Source organism: Acinonyx jubatus, chromosome A3 (assembly GCF_027475565.1).
Source record: "Acinonyx jubatus isolate Ajub_Pintada_27869175 chromosome A3, VMU_Ajub_asm_v1.0, whole genome shotgun sequence".
Lineage (NCBI taxonomy): Eukaryota > Metazoa > Chordata > Mammalia > Carnivora > Felidae > Acinonyx > Acinonyx jubatus.
The window spans coordinates 87,403,267-87,417,194 of record NC_069388.1 but is presented as its reverse complement, the minus strand read 5'-3'; the positions used below and the strand labels follow the sequence as shown (position 1 = coordinate 87,417,194).

Genomic DNA, 13,928 nt, shown 5'->3' with positions numbered 1-13,928 from the left:
TTAACAATATTATATACTTGAAAGTTGTTAGGAGAGCAGGTCATATATGTTATTGCCATGCACAAAAACGATAATTATGTGAGTGGATGGAGATGTTAGGTAACCTGTTGTAATCATTTTGCAATATATATGCATATCAAAACAGCACATTGTCCACCTTGAACTTATGTAAATTATGTATCAATAATATCTCAGGAAAGCTGGAAGGAAAAAAAAGAAAGCACTAGGAAGAGTGATAACTAATATAGCAGGGTGTATGAATCCACAAGTGAAAGTATAAACAGAGGTACGCGTGGAATGGAGAAGACAGTTCAGGACATATTGGTGCCTCCAGTGAAGCTGAGACTTTGGAGGTATGAGTTAATAATAGATGATGGGGTAAGATGAGGGACTTAAAAATAGTGTGATTTGTTGAATGTTAGTGTGCAAAACAGTGAATTCCTTTTCTTTCTTCTGCCTCATGCATGGAATATTTGCACTTAGATTCTTAGATGGGAGACTAGAAGATTCTTTTCTAGAGAAATTCATAAAAGACTGCCATGAAGTGCCATTTGGATTTCACCAGTAAAGAGGTTATCTCCCTCCTAGAACTCCCTAAAGTGAAGCCTGCTGGTTGACAAGTCTTTTCATCCTTACAGATCTTTCTGTCAACTCTTGAGTGACTTATTGTTAAATATAAATGGCCCCCAAGGATAAACAGACATTTCAGGGAAAAAATATCCAACTGGGAAGAGAGAGACCCAAATTTACCAATATGAGAAAACAAGTAATAACAATAAAAATTATCAGGAGGGAGCAGATAATGCAGAAACAGTAATATGTTAAAAAATTAATTTGTATTCTCAAAAATTAAAACAATTTTTTCAATATAAAAGTGGTACAAAGATCATCAGGAGGTTTTATAGGAGAATTCACTGTCCATTAGGAATTCCAGACAAAGGAAGAAAATGATCAGGGCAGTAATATGAGAAAATCCCCTTTATTCTGTGGGACTCAAATATCCAGGTTCATGGATAAATTACTTACCTAGCATAATGAACAAATGACACAATGACTAACACCAAGGTATGCCATTGTGAAATTTACAACAGATAGGGTAAAGAGGTTTGAAAAGCTTCTAGAGAGGAAATGTAATGTCTTATACAAAAGAATGAAGATCAAAATGACATTGTCTTTCTGGTTAGCAATAATGGGTACTAGAAGACAATGGAACAATGCTTTCAATAATCTGAGGAACCTTGAATTCTATACTCAGTTAAATGTTTTATCAGTTTATGTGAAGATGAGTCATTTTTTGATTGCAAGGACTCAGGAAATTTAACTCTCATATTTCATTTCTTAGGAATTACTTGAAGGTGTGCTCCAACAAAATGTGGGACTAAATTAATTGCAAGGTAGATACAGAGTTTATGAAACTATGTCTCTAACCCCAGTGAGACGTGAAACTAAGTCCCCTCTAGAATGATATTTATGAAGCAGGGCCTATAGTACAATCAGCTCAGGTTACTTAAACCTGTAGGAAAAATAGGGTCTGGATAGGGTGCCTATTATGATAAGCGTTTTGAAGAAATAAAGATTATTATAGTTAGAATATTAGAGAATTTTAAAAAATTAGAGAATTTGAAACTCAAGGAACAACAAAAGCTATAATCAAAACACAAACGTATAATCAAATATATATAGTCATCGTATAGATACATCCTGTGAGACAGGATGCTTACATGACATAATTATCAACACTGATTATTGCTTTAACTTGAAATACTATGCTGGGAAGATAATTGATGAAGCAGAAAGGTAAAAAGGTAAGGAGTCTAGATTTTTTAAAAATTAATTTATTTTGAGAGAGAGAGAGAGAGCGAGCTTGCGAGCAGGGGAAGGGCAGAGAGAGAGAGAGAGAGAGAGAGAGAGAGAGAGAGGAAAGAATCCCAAGCAGGCTCTCAGCCCAGAGCCCGAGGTGGGGCATGAACTCACTAACTGTGAGATCACAACCTGAGCTGAAACCAAGAGCTGGATGCTTAACCAGCTGTCACCCAGGCACCCCTAAGTGAGCTAAGTTTTTACTCTAAAGTATAAGGGTATTATTTAGAAATGTGGGTATAAAATGTTAACTCTACAGAACAGAATTGGGGTGTAGGAAAAAGCATAAGGAGGTTCTACTTATTATCATAAAATAGTATTATTGGATTTTTAAAAAAACCATGAACTTATATTCATTTGGCAGACATTTAAAGTGAAATAAATTAATTGGGAAAAGATGAAGTTTTTTAAAAAATGGAGTTGGTGCAAAATAACCATTTGAATGAGTGGTTTTCTGTCTCTATGTAACATTCAAGGTAAGTTGTAGGAGGATTAAGCATATTAATGTAAAATAAATGATAAAAGTACTAGAGGAAAATAAATACTGATAAAATTGTAGAGTGGACAGTAAATTTTTTTACATAGCCAAATCTAATTTATTTATTTTCAACATTTATCTTTTCATCTAGATTTTCTACTTCTAGAAATTCCCCTAATAAAATAATTAACTATACACACAAACTTTTAGCTCTGGAGATAGTCTGTGCAGCATTATTAAACAGCAAAATATTGGAAGCAATATAAATCTCTTATAGTAGGTTATGTTTACATAAATGTGTTCTTTTAGTCATTCATTCATTCATTCATTCATTCATTTATTGAAATTTATTTATTTTGAGAGAGAGAGAGAGAGAGCAGAAGAGTGAGGGTGGAGCAGAGAGAGACAAGGAGAGAGAATCCCAAGCAGGCTCTGCACTGTCAGTGCAAAGCCCAACATGGGGCTTGAACTCATGAACTGTGAGATAGTGACCTGAGGCCAAATCAAATTGGATGCTTAACCAACTGAGCCACCCAGGCACCCCTAAATAAATGTGTTCTTTTAAATGCAATACAATGCAAATATTGTAATAGATGGTTTTATTTGTAGAGAAGTAGATTTGTGATATATTTTTGAGCAAAAAGAAAATTAAAAGAACTTTATTTAGTATGGTTCTTTTTTTGGCCTACCAGTATACATGGTAATTGCTCATAAATAGAAAATGCAGATAAGCAAGAAGAACAGTCTTTTACATGCACAGAAGTCTTTATATGTGGGGTTGTCATTCACCAAAATAACTGATATTACTGAGTGGAGATTTTGATAGATTTTTTTCCCTTTACTTTTTTGTAATTTATTTTATAATTAATTGTAATTAACATATGTTTGTGTGTTGACAAAGGAAAATGATAGTGTTTAAAAAGAGCAGAGAATTCTAATTTACAAGAGAATTCTGTAATTTTACTATTGTGTCATACAAAATGTAGCACCCTACATGTAGTACATCTTATTGCAGTGAATTTTGTTAATGCAAAAACATCCCCCTTGCCATTGAAATATAAAATATAGGTTTAAAAATTGTTTTTTAATGTTTATTTGTTATTGAGAGTCAGAGAGAGACAGAGAGTGAGCAGGGGAGGAGCAGAGAGAGAGGGAGACACAGAATCTGAAGCAGGTTCCAGGCTCTGAGCTGTCAGTGTAGAGCCCAATGCAAGGCTTGAACTCATGAACCGTGAGATCATGACCTGAGCTGAAGTTGGAGGCTTAACTGACTGAGCCACCTAGGCGCCCCATATAAAATATAGATTTAAATATGAACTGGAGACTTTCAAAGGGCTAAGGATCCCAGTTATAATTTAATTAATTAGAGAGAGTAAGAGACAGAGGAAGGGAAGAGACAGAGAGCGGGAGCAAGACAGAGAGAGAGACAGAGAGAGAGAGAGAGAGAGAGAGAGAGAGAGAGAGAGAGAATCTTAAGCAAGCTCCATTCCCAGCATGGAGCTTGATGCAGGGCTTGATCTCACAACTGTGAGATCATGACCTAAACTGAAATCAAGAGTAGGGTGCTTAACCGACTAAGCCACCCAGGCACCCCAGGATCCCGGTTATAATTTCAAAGGGAATGTAGTGAACACCTTCCTCAATTAAAACACAAAAAGTTCCAATGGTATCATAATCCTAGATTTATCATCTTACTGATGGAAATTTTTGGGGATCTGATTAAGTTACATGCAAAACTGTTTATCCCTCATTTATTTATGTATTTATTTATAAAAATTTTTGGAGGGCTCCTGGGTGGCTCAGTCGGTTAAGCGTATGACCTCTGCTGGGGTCATGATCTTGTACGTGGGTTCGAGCCCCACGTGGGGCTCTGTGCTGACAGTTCAGAGAATGGATCTCACTTCGGATTCTGTGTCTCCCTCTCTCTCTGTACCTCCCCCACTCGTCTCTGTCTCTCTGTCTCTCTCTCAACAATAAATAAAGAATAAAAAATTTTTTAAAAAAAGAGTGAAAAAAATTTTTTTAATGTTTATTTATTGTTGAGAGAGAGAGAGAGAGAGAGAAAGAACATGAGCAGGGGAGGGGCAGACAGCAAAGGAGACACAGAATCTGAAGCAGGCTCCTGGCTCTGAGCTGTCAGCACAGAGCTGGATGCGGGACTCGAACTGCCAGATCACAACCCAAGCCGAACTCGGACCCTTAACAGACTGAGGCACCCAGGTGCTCGTTTATCCCTTGTTAAAAGTATTATACAAAGTACACATACATGTATACATATATACACTCCTATGGACACTAATATGCAACAATAACTTTTAAAATATGATCTTTCATAGGTTGCTTTTCCTTAATTTTGAATCACTATCTTGTTTTGTTTTCTGTTTGTTTCTTTGAATTGGATATTGGAGCTGGTTGCCAGAGCTAGTGCTGGTAAATGTGCAGAAACTCAGTTCTGATATTGCGGCTTTTTTGTACTTCTCTTGTTTGGTGAGATTCAACTTTAGATTTTTTATATCTTGATCTTGACAGTTATTTTCATGGTTATTTTTTGGGCCTCAGACTTAAAACAGAGGTCATAGCCCTACTTCACTTTATTATCGTATGGGATATTATTTTAGCTTTGGTTTCTCTGAGGGAAGCTGGGAGGTTGTATTTGAGTGGTTTATTCAAGCACATGATCTATCAGAGTAGGGGTCAGGAGGAGTGAGAAGAGAAATTGGTGGAGTCCATACAATGTTACATTTGTAGGGCAGTCTGGTTCTTTAATCCATGGGGCCTTCTGAGAAGCCATATGGAACTGATGGCAGTGGGAGAGACAGAATGGGGAAGCATTTATCTGTCAGCTCTTTGGTCAAGGCTGTCTCCCTTCTGGGTTAAGACTCATGAATGCTAAGTAGTTCTGATGGTGCTCAAAGCCCCAGGGCAGGAAGGAAGCTAGAGGTATGGTATAAGTGTGAGAGCTGGTTTCAGGTTCTACTGTGAGACATTATTCAAGGCTGCCCACAACAGGTTGCTGATGCTCTACCTGGAATAAGCCGAGGCTGAGGGGATCTGAAGTGGAGCACAAGAAGTGTTTGGTACAGATATCTAGGCCTTAAAATGTAGTACGAATGCAAAATTGAGTGGCAGTGTGTAGCAATATTAGATGCCATTAATGATAATGCATCTAAATATTGCTAGCTCAGGTGCTTCCATAGCAGATGGTAAAACAAGGCTCCTATCTCATTTTCAGAAGGATGACAGGTGGAACTTAAAATTCTCAGTCTTGTTTTTGTTTTTGTTTTTGTTCTTTGTAGATAGGGATGTTACACAGAGAAGTGAAAGAACTTACCCAAAGTTATAGAATTACTGAGTTTAAGAGCTTAGATTTAAAGATGTGGCTTGCTCCAAGAAGCCTATACATATACAGACACACACACACACACACACACACACACACACACACACACACACACCCACCCTATAATTGAAGTTTATATAATTATGTCAGGTCTCCAAGCCTATAAGCCTAGACCTCTCTTCTGATTCTAAAGGTCATTTGTATGTGTTTCTTTAGTCCACTAGAGGTCAGTATTGGGTTGATAAAGACTGGAGACTGCTTTATTCACAGAATTTTAACTGAGTCTTACTGCTAGGTACCATTGGAAGTGGTATTTCACAATAAAACTTAACTTCTTAGGATAGGTAGGGTACCTCACAGACACGTTTTGACAGTTTTAAAAGTGTCAAAAGATACATTTTTAGGTTAATAGTCCAGATTAAGTAATTTGTATAGGCGTTCCTTCCCTCCACCCTTCTCTTTTTTGTTCCCTCTTTCATAGGTAGGAAAACATCCAAATCATCTCTTTTATTGAACTAGATTTCATTCTTACATATATTTCTTTTGTTTTCTATTGCCTTTATATAGTAAACATTTATATAAATTTACTCCGTATATATCACTGTGTCTCGGTTTGGAGGATTCTAAGAATGGTAAGATGTGTTTCCTATCCTCAAAGAGAGAAGAGTTACATGCTCAAGGGCTGTACTGGCCTGTTTGTTTTTTTTAACCTGTCTACCTGGCACATTTGCCAAGCTCATCTTCTCTGTCTTCTTTCAACTTATTATTTTCGTGGTTTTTATTATTTGCCACCATCTAGTCGTCAAGACCAGGATCCTGGAGTTATTCTTATTTCCTTCACCTCTTCCATGTACTTCCATGTACAACAGAAATCAGTAAGTTCTGTTACTTCTACTAGTTATCTGTCTGCTGCCTACCTTTAATTCAAGTCCTCATCATTGTTGTTTGGACTGTTACGGTGATCTATGTTAGTTTTTCTGTTTCTAGTCTTTACCTTCTCCCAGTTGACCACTCTTTTGCTCCTGGAGAATTTGCCTGAATTAGAAAGCTGATCTTGTTCTTCCCTGCTTATGTTCTTTCATTGTTTCTCCATTACCTACTAGTGAACCTTGAAACTGCTTTGTATGGTTTCTTTATCTCTTGGTAGTTCATTATCACTTACACTTTTATACAAGATTACTTATTCCTTGGGTGAATAATGTTATTTCACATGCGGTGATCTTTTCTCATGCTGTTTCCTTCCTTCTGGAATGCTTATCCTTTTTACCTATCTCCCTTTGTAAAAATCATATTTATCTTTTAAAACCACAGTTTGCTACCCCTTCCTCTGTGGAGTCCATTTTTAATCCCCTCCACACATATATGACTGCTTTCTCCTATGTCCAATTATTGTACCTGTGTATCTGTTTTTCTGCTTATTACACTGAATTTCGGTCCCTTATTTGCCTATCTATGCTTCCTGTAACTGTATGACATGAGGTTTGTGAGTCAGGGACTCCATCTTATTCTTTGTAGACCCAGTATGTAGCACAATGCCTGGTACCAATAGATATTCAGGACCTGTTTGACTGAAAGTAGGGATGCGGAGAGGATGCTCTGGGAATTAGCACAGTGAGAGAAGGCTTCCTAAAGAAAGAATTCTAGTTGGGATTCAGAGTACAGGTTGGATTCAGGTGGGGAGAGGTCATCTGCTAGAGAAATGGCATAATATTCGTAGTATATTAAGTGGTAGAGTTTGATCCAAGTGGAAGACTCATGTTGGAGAGTACTGGGTAAGTACATTGGAAAATTAGGTTCAGCTTCCATTATGGTGGAGTCGAAGGGAAGTTGGGATCGAATTGGGATTTGTACTTTTTGAAATTTTTCCTCCCACTTCCCCTCACACTCAATTTGTGTGATGAGTAATGTGGTTTAAGAAGAGCCTGGCTGTAGTATGCAGGGGAATTCTAATGAGAAGGTGATGAGTTCCATTTTAGGCATGTTGGAAGTGAGGTGGAGAAACTCACAAGCAATATAGGCAATGTGCTACTGGAGATGTGCTGCTGGGTCATGGGAGACTGGTAAGAGAAGAGGGCTTGAGGGAGAAATCTTGCTTAATTTCTCTATATTAGGAAATCAGAGAAGAATATACATGAGGGAATCTTGAGGAAGAGGTAATTAATGTGTAAAAATTGGTCATGAAGAGAATGAACAATTAAGAAAAAGAAAATACCTCAATACTTTCTAATGTCTGCTTGTCTGCTTGGCACCTTCTCCCCCAACTCTAACATAGGAGGCAGAAATTGGTCAGCTGCTTCTTTGGCTCATGGTTATAAGGGTTGTCTTTGGAGGGACAGAATAAATGGTCCTGGTGAGATAGTTTAGCATGGTAGAAAAGAGCTCTGAAGGGCTTTTGTTGTTGTTTTTTTTTCATGGACTTAGGATCCCATTTTAATTTTAGCATATATTACATGTATTTATATACTTACATCTGTATTTACTCTTTCCCACTTCATTCCAACCCCATAACGTATGGTTTGGATAGATGGTAATTTTCATTTGCATTCATAATGAGTAATATCTTAGTATTTCATTGTTCTACCTGCGATTCTTTGTTTCTGACTTGGCCACTTCTGCTTAGCAGATCTGCTCTGACTGCTCTTTTATGGACTGAAGCCTTGATAATTTTGACAGGACCCCAAGTTCTGTTAAAGCCTTAGAATACAACTTGCAGTGCTTTGATTTCTAGCAGAGGGTTTGCTGTCTTAATTTGCCTATTTGGCCGAAACTGCATTCCTTCAAATTGATGGGAACACCAGACACCACCTGAAAAGAACAAATCATAGAAGACCTAAAATTACTTCGATAGGATACTTTCAGATTTGTATCATTTCAAGTTTAAATGACAGTACTGAAGTGTGGCTTCTCTTGATTGCTTTTGATATGCTGATAGTATTTTACTGATTATGAAGAAAAATAAGTGACTTGGGATTTAATGGAATAAGACCACCTTATGAAAGCTTTTGGTTTTGTTATACTGAAGAAGATAGGCTTAAAGGACAAGTGATCACTGTAGTCCAGGGCTTGCTTTTTTAAATGTGAAAACTCTAGGAAGTTCTTCCTTCCTTTGTGCCTTCCCAGAGACCTGGATCCCTTTTTGTGTGGTTTGCTTGAAAGTAGAAAAGAACTTATTACTTTTGAGAGAGATAGAAAGACTATGCTATCTAATTTAGGGGTCAAATGCTTGGAGGACAGGTATGTTTTATGTACATATGTAAATTAAATGTTTTTGGATATCCTGTCTATCTCAGTTTGTTACTGAAGCCATGTATATTTTATGTAAGTCAAATCAAAATATCAGTGAGTATTATGCATAGAAACAAGCTTGTCCATTGATTCAAATCTCTGGAATGTAGATTCTTTTCATTTTCTTGGCAGAAACTAGCTCACATAGTTCAAGTTTTTTCTCTGTCCTATTATAATTGCCTCATTTAACCAGTGCCTGGACTAACATCTTATACTTAATATTTATCTTGAATTTTTAAAAAGTATTTATTTATTTAGAGAGAAAACAAGCAGGGGAGAGGCAGAGAGAGAGAGAGAGAGAGAGAGAGAGAGAGAGAGAGAGAGAGGAAGACAGAGGATCTGAAGTGGGCTCCGCACTGATAACAGATAGCCCGATGTGGGGCTTGAACCCATGAAATATGAGTTCATGACCTGAACTGAAGTCGGGCACTTAACTGACTGAGACACCCCAATGCCCCTTATCTTGAATTTCTTAATGTCATTCAGAATATTTGGAGACTTTTATTTTCTCCAGAACTATTTCTACCTGTCACTGTGGAAAAATGTCATATATTGATTCAGAAATGTATATTTTGAGAGGCCATTCTTCTTCTTCTTCTTCTTCTTCTTCTTCTTCTTCTTGGCATTGGAATGTGAAATTTCTTTATTTTAAAAAATTTTTTTAATGTTTATTTATTTATTTTTATTTTTCCAGTTTTATTGGGGTATAAGTGACCTATAAGTTCTTAAGCTTTGTATCTTGGGATGATACCAAGTATTATGAAAAAAACTGGAAGTTCCATTATGAACTTTTGGAACATGATCAGTTAAACCAAATTAAAGAAGTTTCCTTAAAAAGGATTTCTCTTACTTTTTATTCTGTTAATGTGCATTGTGGCTCCAAGAAGGCTCCAAGACAGCAGTGTTTCCCATTTATTTGACAACAGAACCTTTTGTGGGGGAAATATTTTGTCATGCTTTGAGGGACTGTGGGTAGAGTAGGAAGATCTCTGACCCAGAATTTGGGAAATCACATGTTGAACTTCTGATTTACCACCAACTAGCCTTGTGACCTCAAACGGATCCTTTGCCCTCTAGACTCAGTTTCCTAAGTAGTGACTAAGGTCATACAGCTCTAATACTGTGTGGATTACTACTTGTGTTGTTGACTGCATCGTGACACTTTCCACCTCTTTGTATGTATTAAAACTGCACCATCTGAATCTATTTTGTAAAGTTGAGGGGATTACGTTTCCTTTTTATGAAAGTTCAGAAGAAGAAACCCTTTAAAACTTTGTTTTCCACAGATAAAGGCCATGCAATCCTGAAGGATTAGTTAGTTCAAATTATTAAGATGTTTCATTCCCCTGATTACATTCTATTGGTCTCTTAATACCACAGAGATTATAACCACTGTTCTTAAGAGTCTGCTAAGCTAAAAAGTTCTTGTCTTTCTTCCCTCAACCACAATGATTCCAGTATGGCATTTATCTCATAAGAGATACATATTTAGTCATTTGCACTAATCTCTTGGCTACTTATGTGAAAAAGGGTAGATTGTATTTTTGTGATTATTTACTGGGTATATTTGGAAAGTCTAATGATAATATTGATTATCTTTTTTCTTTCTGGGGAAAATGAATCAAGATGGGTAACATCAGGGTTAAGAATGTATACATTGAGGGACACCTGAGTGGCTCAGTTGGTTAAGTGTCTCTTTGTTTCGACTCAGGTCATGATCTCATGGTTCATCAGTTCAAGCCCTTCATTGGGCTTTGCACTGTCAGCATGGGGTCTGCTTGGGATTCTCTCTCTCTGTCTGTCTCTGTTCCTACCCCATTTGCACTCCCTCTCTTTCTCTCTCAAAATAAATAAACTTTAAAAAAAATTTTTTTTGATGTTTTTATTTATTTTTGAGACACAGAGAGACAGAGCATGAGCAGGGGAGGGGCAGAGAGAGAGGGAGACAGAGAATCTGAAGCAGGCTCCAGGCTCTGAATTGTTGGCACAGAGCCCGACGCGGGGCTTGAACTCACCAGCTGTGAGATCGTGACCCAAGCTGAAGTCGGATGCCCAACCGACTGAGCCACCCAGGTGCCCAATAAATAAACTTTTAAAAAACATTTTTAAAAATATATGTTAATATGTTTGATTTTATTTCTGGGACTAAAACTATGAATTAAGACATTTTGTTGTATTTTCCTTTAAGATACCAGTTTGTTCAATATTAGAAGTTCTTTGAATGCTTAATCAAATTTTGTTTCTTTTCTCTCTCTCTTTCTTTCTTTTTGTAATGTGTGCATATGTGTTTCTATCCTAGGCTCAGCAACAGAGAAACCTGGATAACATCGTCTTGCAACAACCCAGAATAGGTAGCAAGAGAAAATCTAAGAAAGATGCATACACAATTTTTGATACGGAGATAGAAAGCACTAGCCCCAAGTCTGAACAGGACTCAGGAATTCTGGATGTTGAAGATGAGGAAGATGATGAAGAGGTAACCAACATTTGAACTGGGGAAAGGGGACTAATTACTAGTTTTAAATGTAGTATATTTGAGATGTGATGAAGAATTTATCTATGTAATATAGCTTGTGTGATCTTCTGCATCACAATTATCCACAATTAAATTTAACCCACAATCAAATTATCATTTTAAATCCAGATGAGCCTCAACTTAAGGAAACTGAAGATGCACCATGATATCTTAGAATCTAATTTTTTAGATTTTGAATACAATCATCCACCTTTTTTTTTTTTTTTTTTTAAGTTTCAAGGTTTTTGATTGTATACTGACTGGGCACTACATTAAGGAAAGAGTAGAGTTTATCTGACCTAGAGAAAGATCTAGATGACCTCCACTGAAACTGGAACATAGCTACTTGAGATAAAAGATATTATTTTATTTATTTTTTTAATAGTTTATTTAATTTTGAGAGAGAAAGCATAAGCACAGGAGGGGAAGGGAGAGAGGGGGACAGATGATCTGAAGCAGACTCACAGCAGAGAGTCTGATGTGGAAGCTTGAACATGACCTGAGCCAAAGTCGGATGCTCAACTGAGTCACCCAGGTGCCCCAAAAGATAGTGTTTTAAACAGTGTGTGCAAATAAAGGGATCTTAGACTGAAAATATAAAGAGGCTTGAGAAAGTTGACAATACATTTCTGGAGGAAATAAATAGGAGTGCTTATAGAGAATTTGGGAATTTTGTGACATATCTGTAACCTCTTAAATTAGTTCTGTGTCACTTTCAGGTAAAGAATAAGATTGAGTGGCTTCAGTAGTACATATATTTATGTCCTGATTTGTTGTTAGAAGTACATTCAGTGGGTTTTTAAAAATAAAACTACTGTGACGTTTGAGAAATCTTGTTAACCTGTTTTTCTAAATACCTTTTGCATAAACTGGATCAGTTTCTTTGTGAATGTAGTGGTTAGGAGCATGAACTTGGGAGTCATACAGATTTTATTCAGATTCTGGCTTTGCCTTTTAATTCAATTTTATTTTTTAAAATTCTCATTAAAACTCATATCATTTACTTTTTAAATGTCCACTGACATGTATGAGGGACCATTTATGCCTGCACTCTGTAACCTGTTTGCCTTCAAGTGCTTGTCTGCTTTTCATTGTTTCATGTCTCCTGATGAAATTGGGTTCACTGTCTTCCCCACCCGTGTTCTTTGTTCTGTCCTCCTGCCCTTCTTATTCTTTATTTTCCTCTCCTCCCCAAAACTATACCCCCAAACTTGTCACTGTCTAATTTTGTAATCTTAGATAATTGTTTAACCTGTTGGAACTTTAGTCTTCATCTATCAAGTAAAGACAGTAGTCTCTGCCCCGTAGAATTGCACAAGTGTCTGCTCCATAAAAGGTAGTCAGTAAATGTTAGTTCCTGTCCTGTTGTTACTCTTCTTTGCCGACTTCTGTTATGTTTCACTACCTCCATATTCTTCCTCGGGATATGTTTATTATGTAAATGAGGGACATTAGTAGGTAATAATGCGTGAAAGTTCCATCAAAATCCCTATTGTACATGGATAAGAAATAGAGCGAAGAAAAGAATCAGGCGTTTGCCTATACCTGTAGAAATAAAACGGGGCAGAGAAACTTGATCCCCCTGAGTGTTCGGCATTGTCTCCTCTTGTCTGGAATGTCTGATATGGTAGGATATGGGTCCATCCTGGAGAGCAGATTGTCAGGTATTAGGCCCATCACTGATGACAAGTTATAGTAGTACCACAATCAAGCATCAGAAGCAACAAAGACCAGCTAATGCCTTTTATTTACATTTTGGGTGCCTGTTAAGGAAATTATATTCTATCAGGCACTATGACCTAAGGAAATAGAAGTTAGACATAGTCTGTGCTTCTGCATAATACACGCCTCAAAGAGATGACTAGATGATAATATGAAAGAATAAAATATATGCATAGTGCTGACATATAGTGAGAACCTTATGGATGTAAGCCATTCTTTATTATAAACTCACTGAAGATCCTGGGCAAATCCGTTTTAATTTTTGTGCTCTATTTCTTTGTTTTGTCTTCTGAGGTCCAGAGAAGATAAAGAAAGTGGGACTAGTGAAATGTGTTGAGGGTTCCTCATAAGTGAAATATTATAAGAATGTACTTGGAAGTTAACATTTTAAAATGGTCATGTATCCCAAATCAAACAGAATCCTGTTAGACTTGCTGATTGAGCTCTTACAACAAGAATTCAGCACTTCGCTGTCATCTAATGGCATCCTATCTTAAAAAAAATCCTACCTTCTATTTATTTACTTCTCAGTTTGAATCTTCTTCAAGTGCACATTCTTAATCTCAAACCTCATGTAGAGAATTATTTATTTAGATGTCTCCAAACTGGTTTCTTGGCATAGTTCTTGCATGGTGTGAATAAATTCTTCAGATAAGGTCTTTCGTGACCCACTGTGACGTTCTGACCTTCATTCTTGTCATTCTTCAACAGACCTCATTGAGAGCAGC

At 36.9% G+C, this 13,928-nt stretch overlaps 1 protein-coding gene across 9 annotated transcripts in view; it reads left to right on the top strand.

The window, feature by feature from the left end:
- Positions 1 to 13,928, top strand: part of EXOC6B (exocyst complex component 6B) — a 603,982-nt gene that overhangs the window by 235,882 nt on the left and 354,172 nt on the right. For all 9 annotated transcript variants that reach the window (XR_008289404.1, XM_053200754.1, XM_053200751.1 and 6 more), the window contains one exon: positions 11,263 to 11,439. Coding sequence is in view for 8 of the 9 variants with exons in the window: in XM_053200754.1 (XP_053056729.1) it covers positions 11,263 to 11,439 (177 nt within the window). In the remaining variant the exon portion in view is untranslated. The remainder of the gene's footprint in view (positions 1 to 11,262; positions 11,440 to 13,928) is intronic.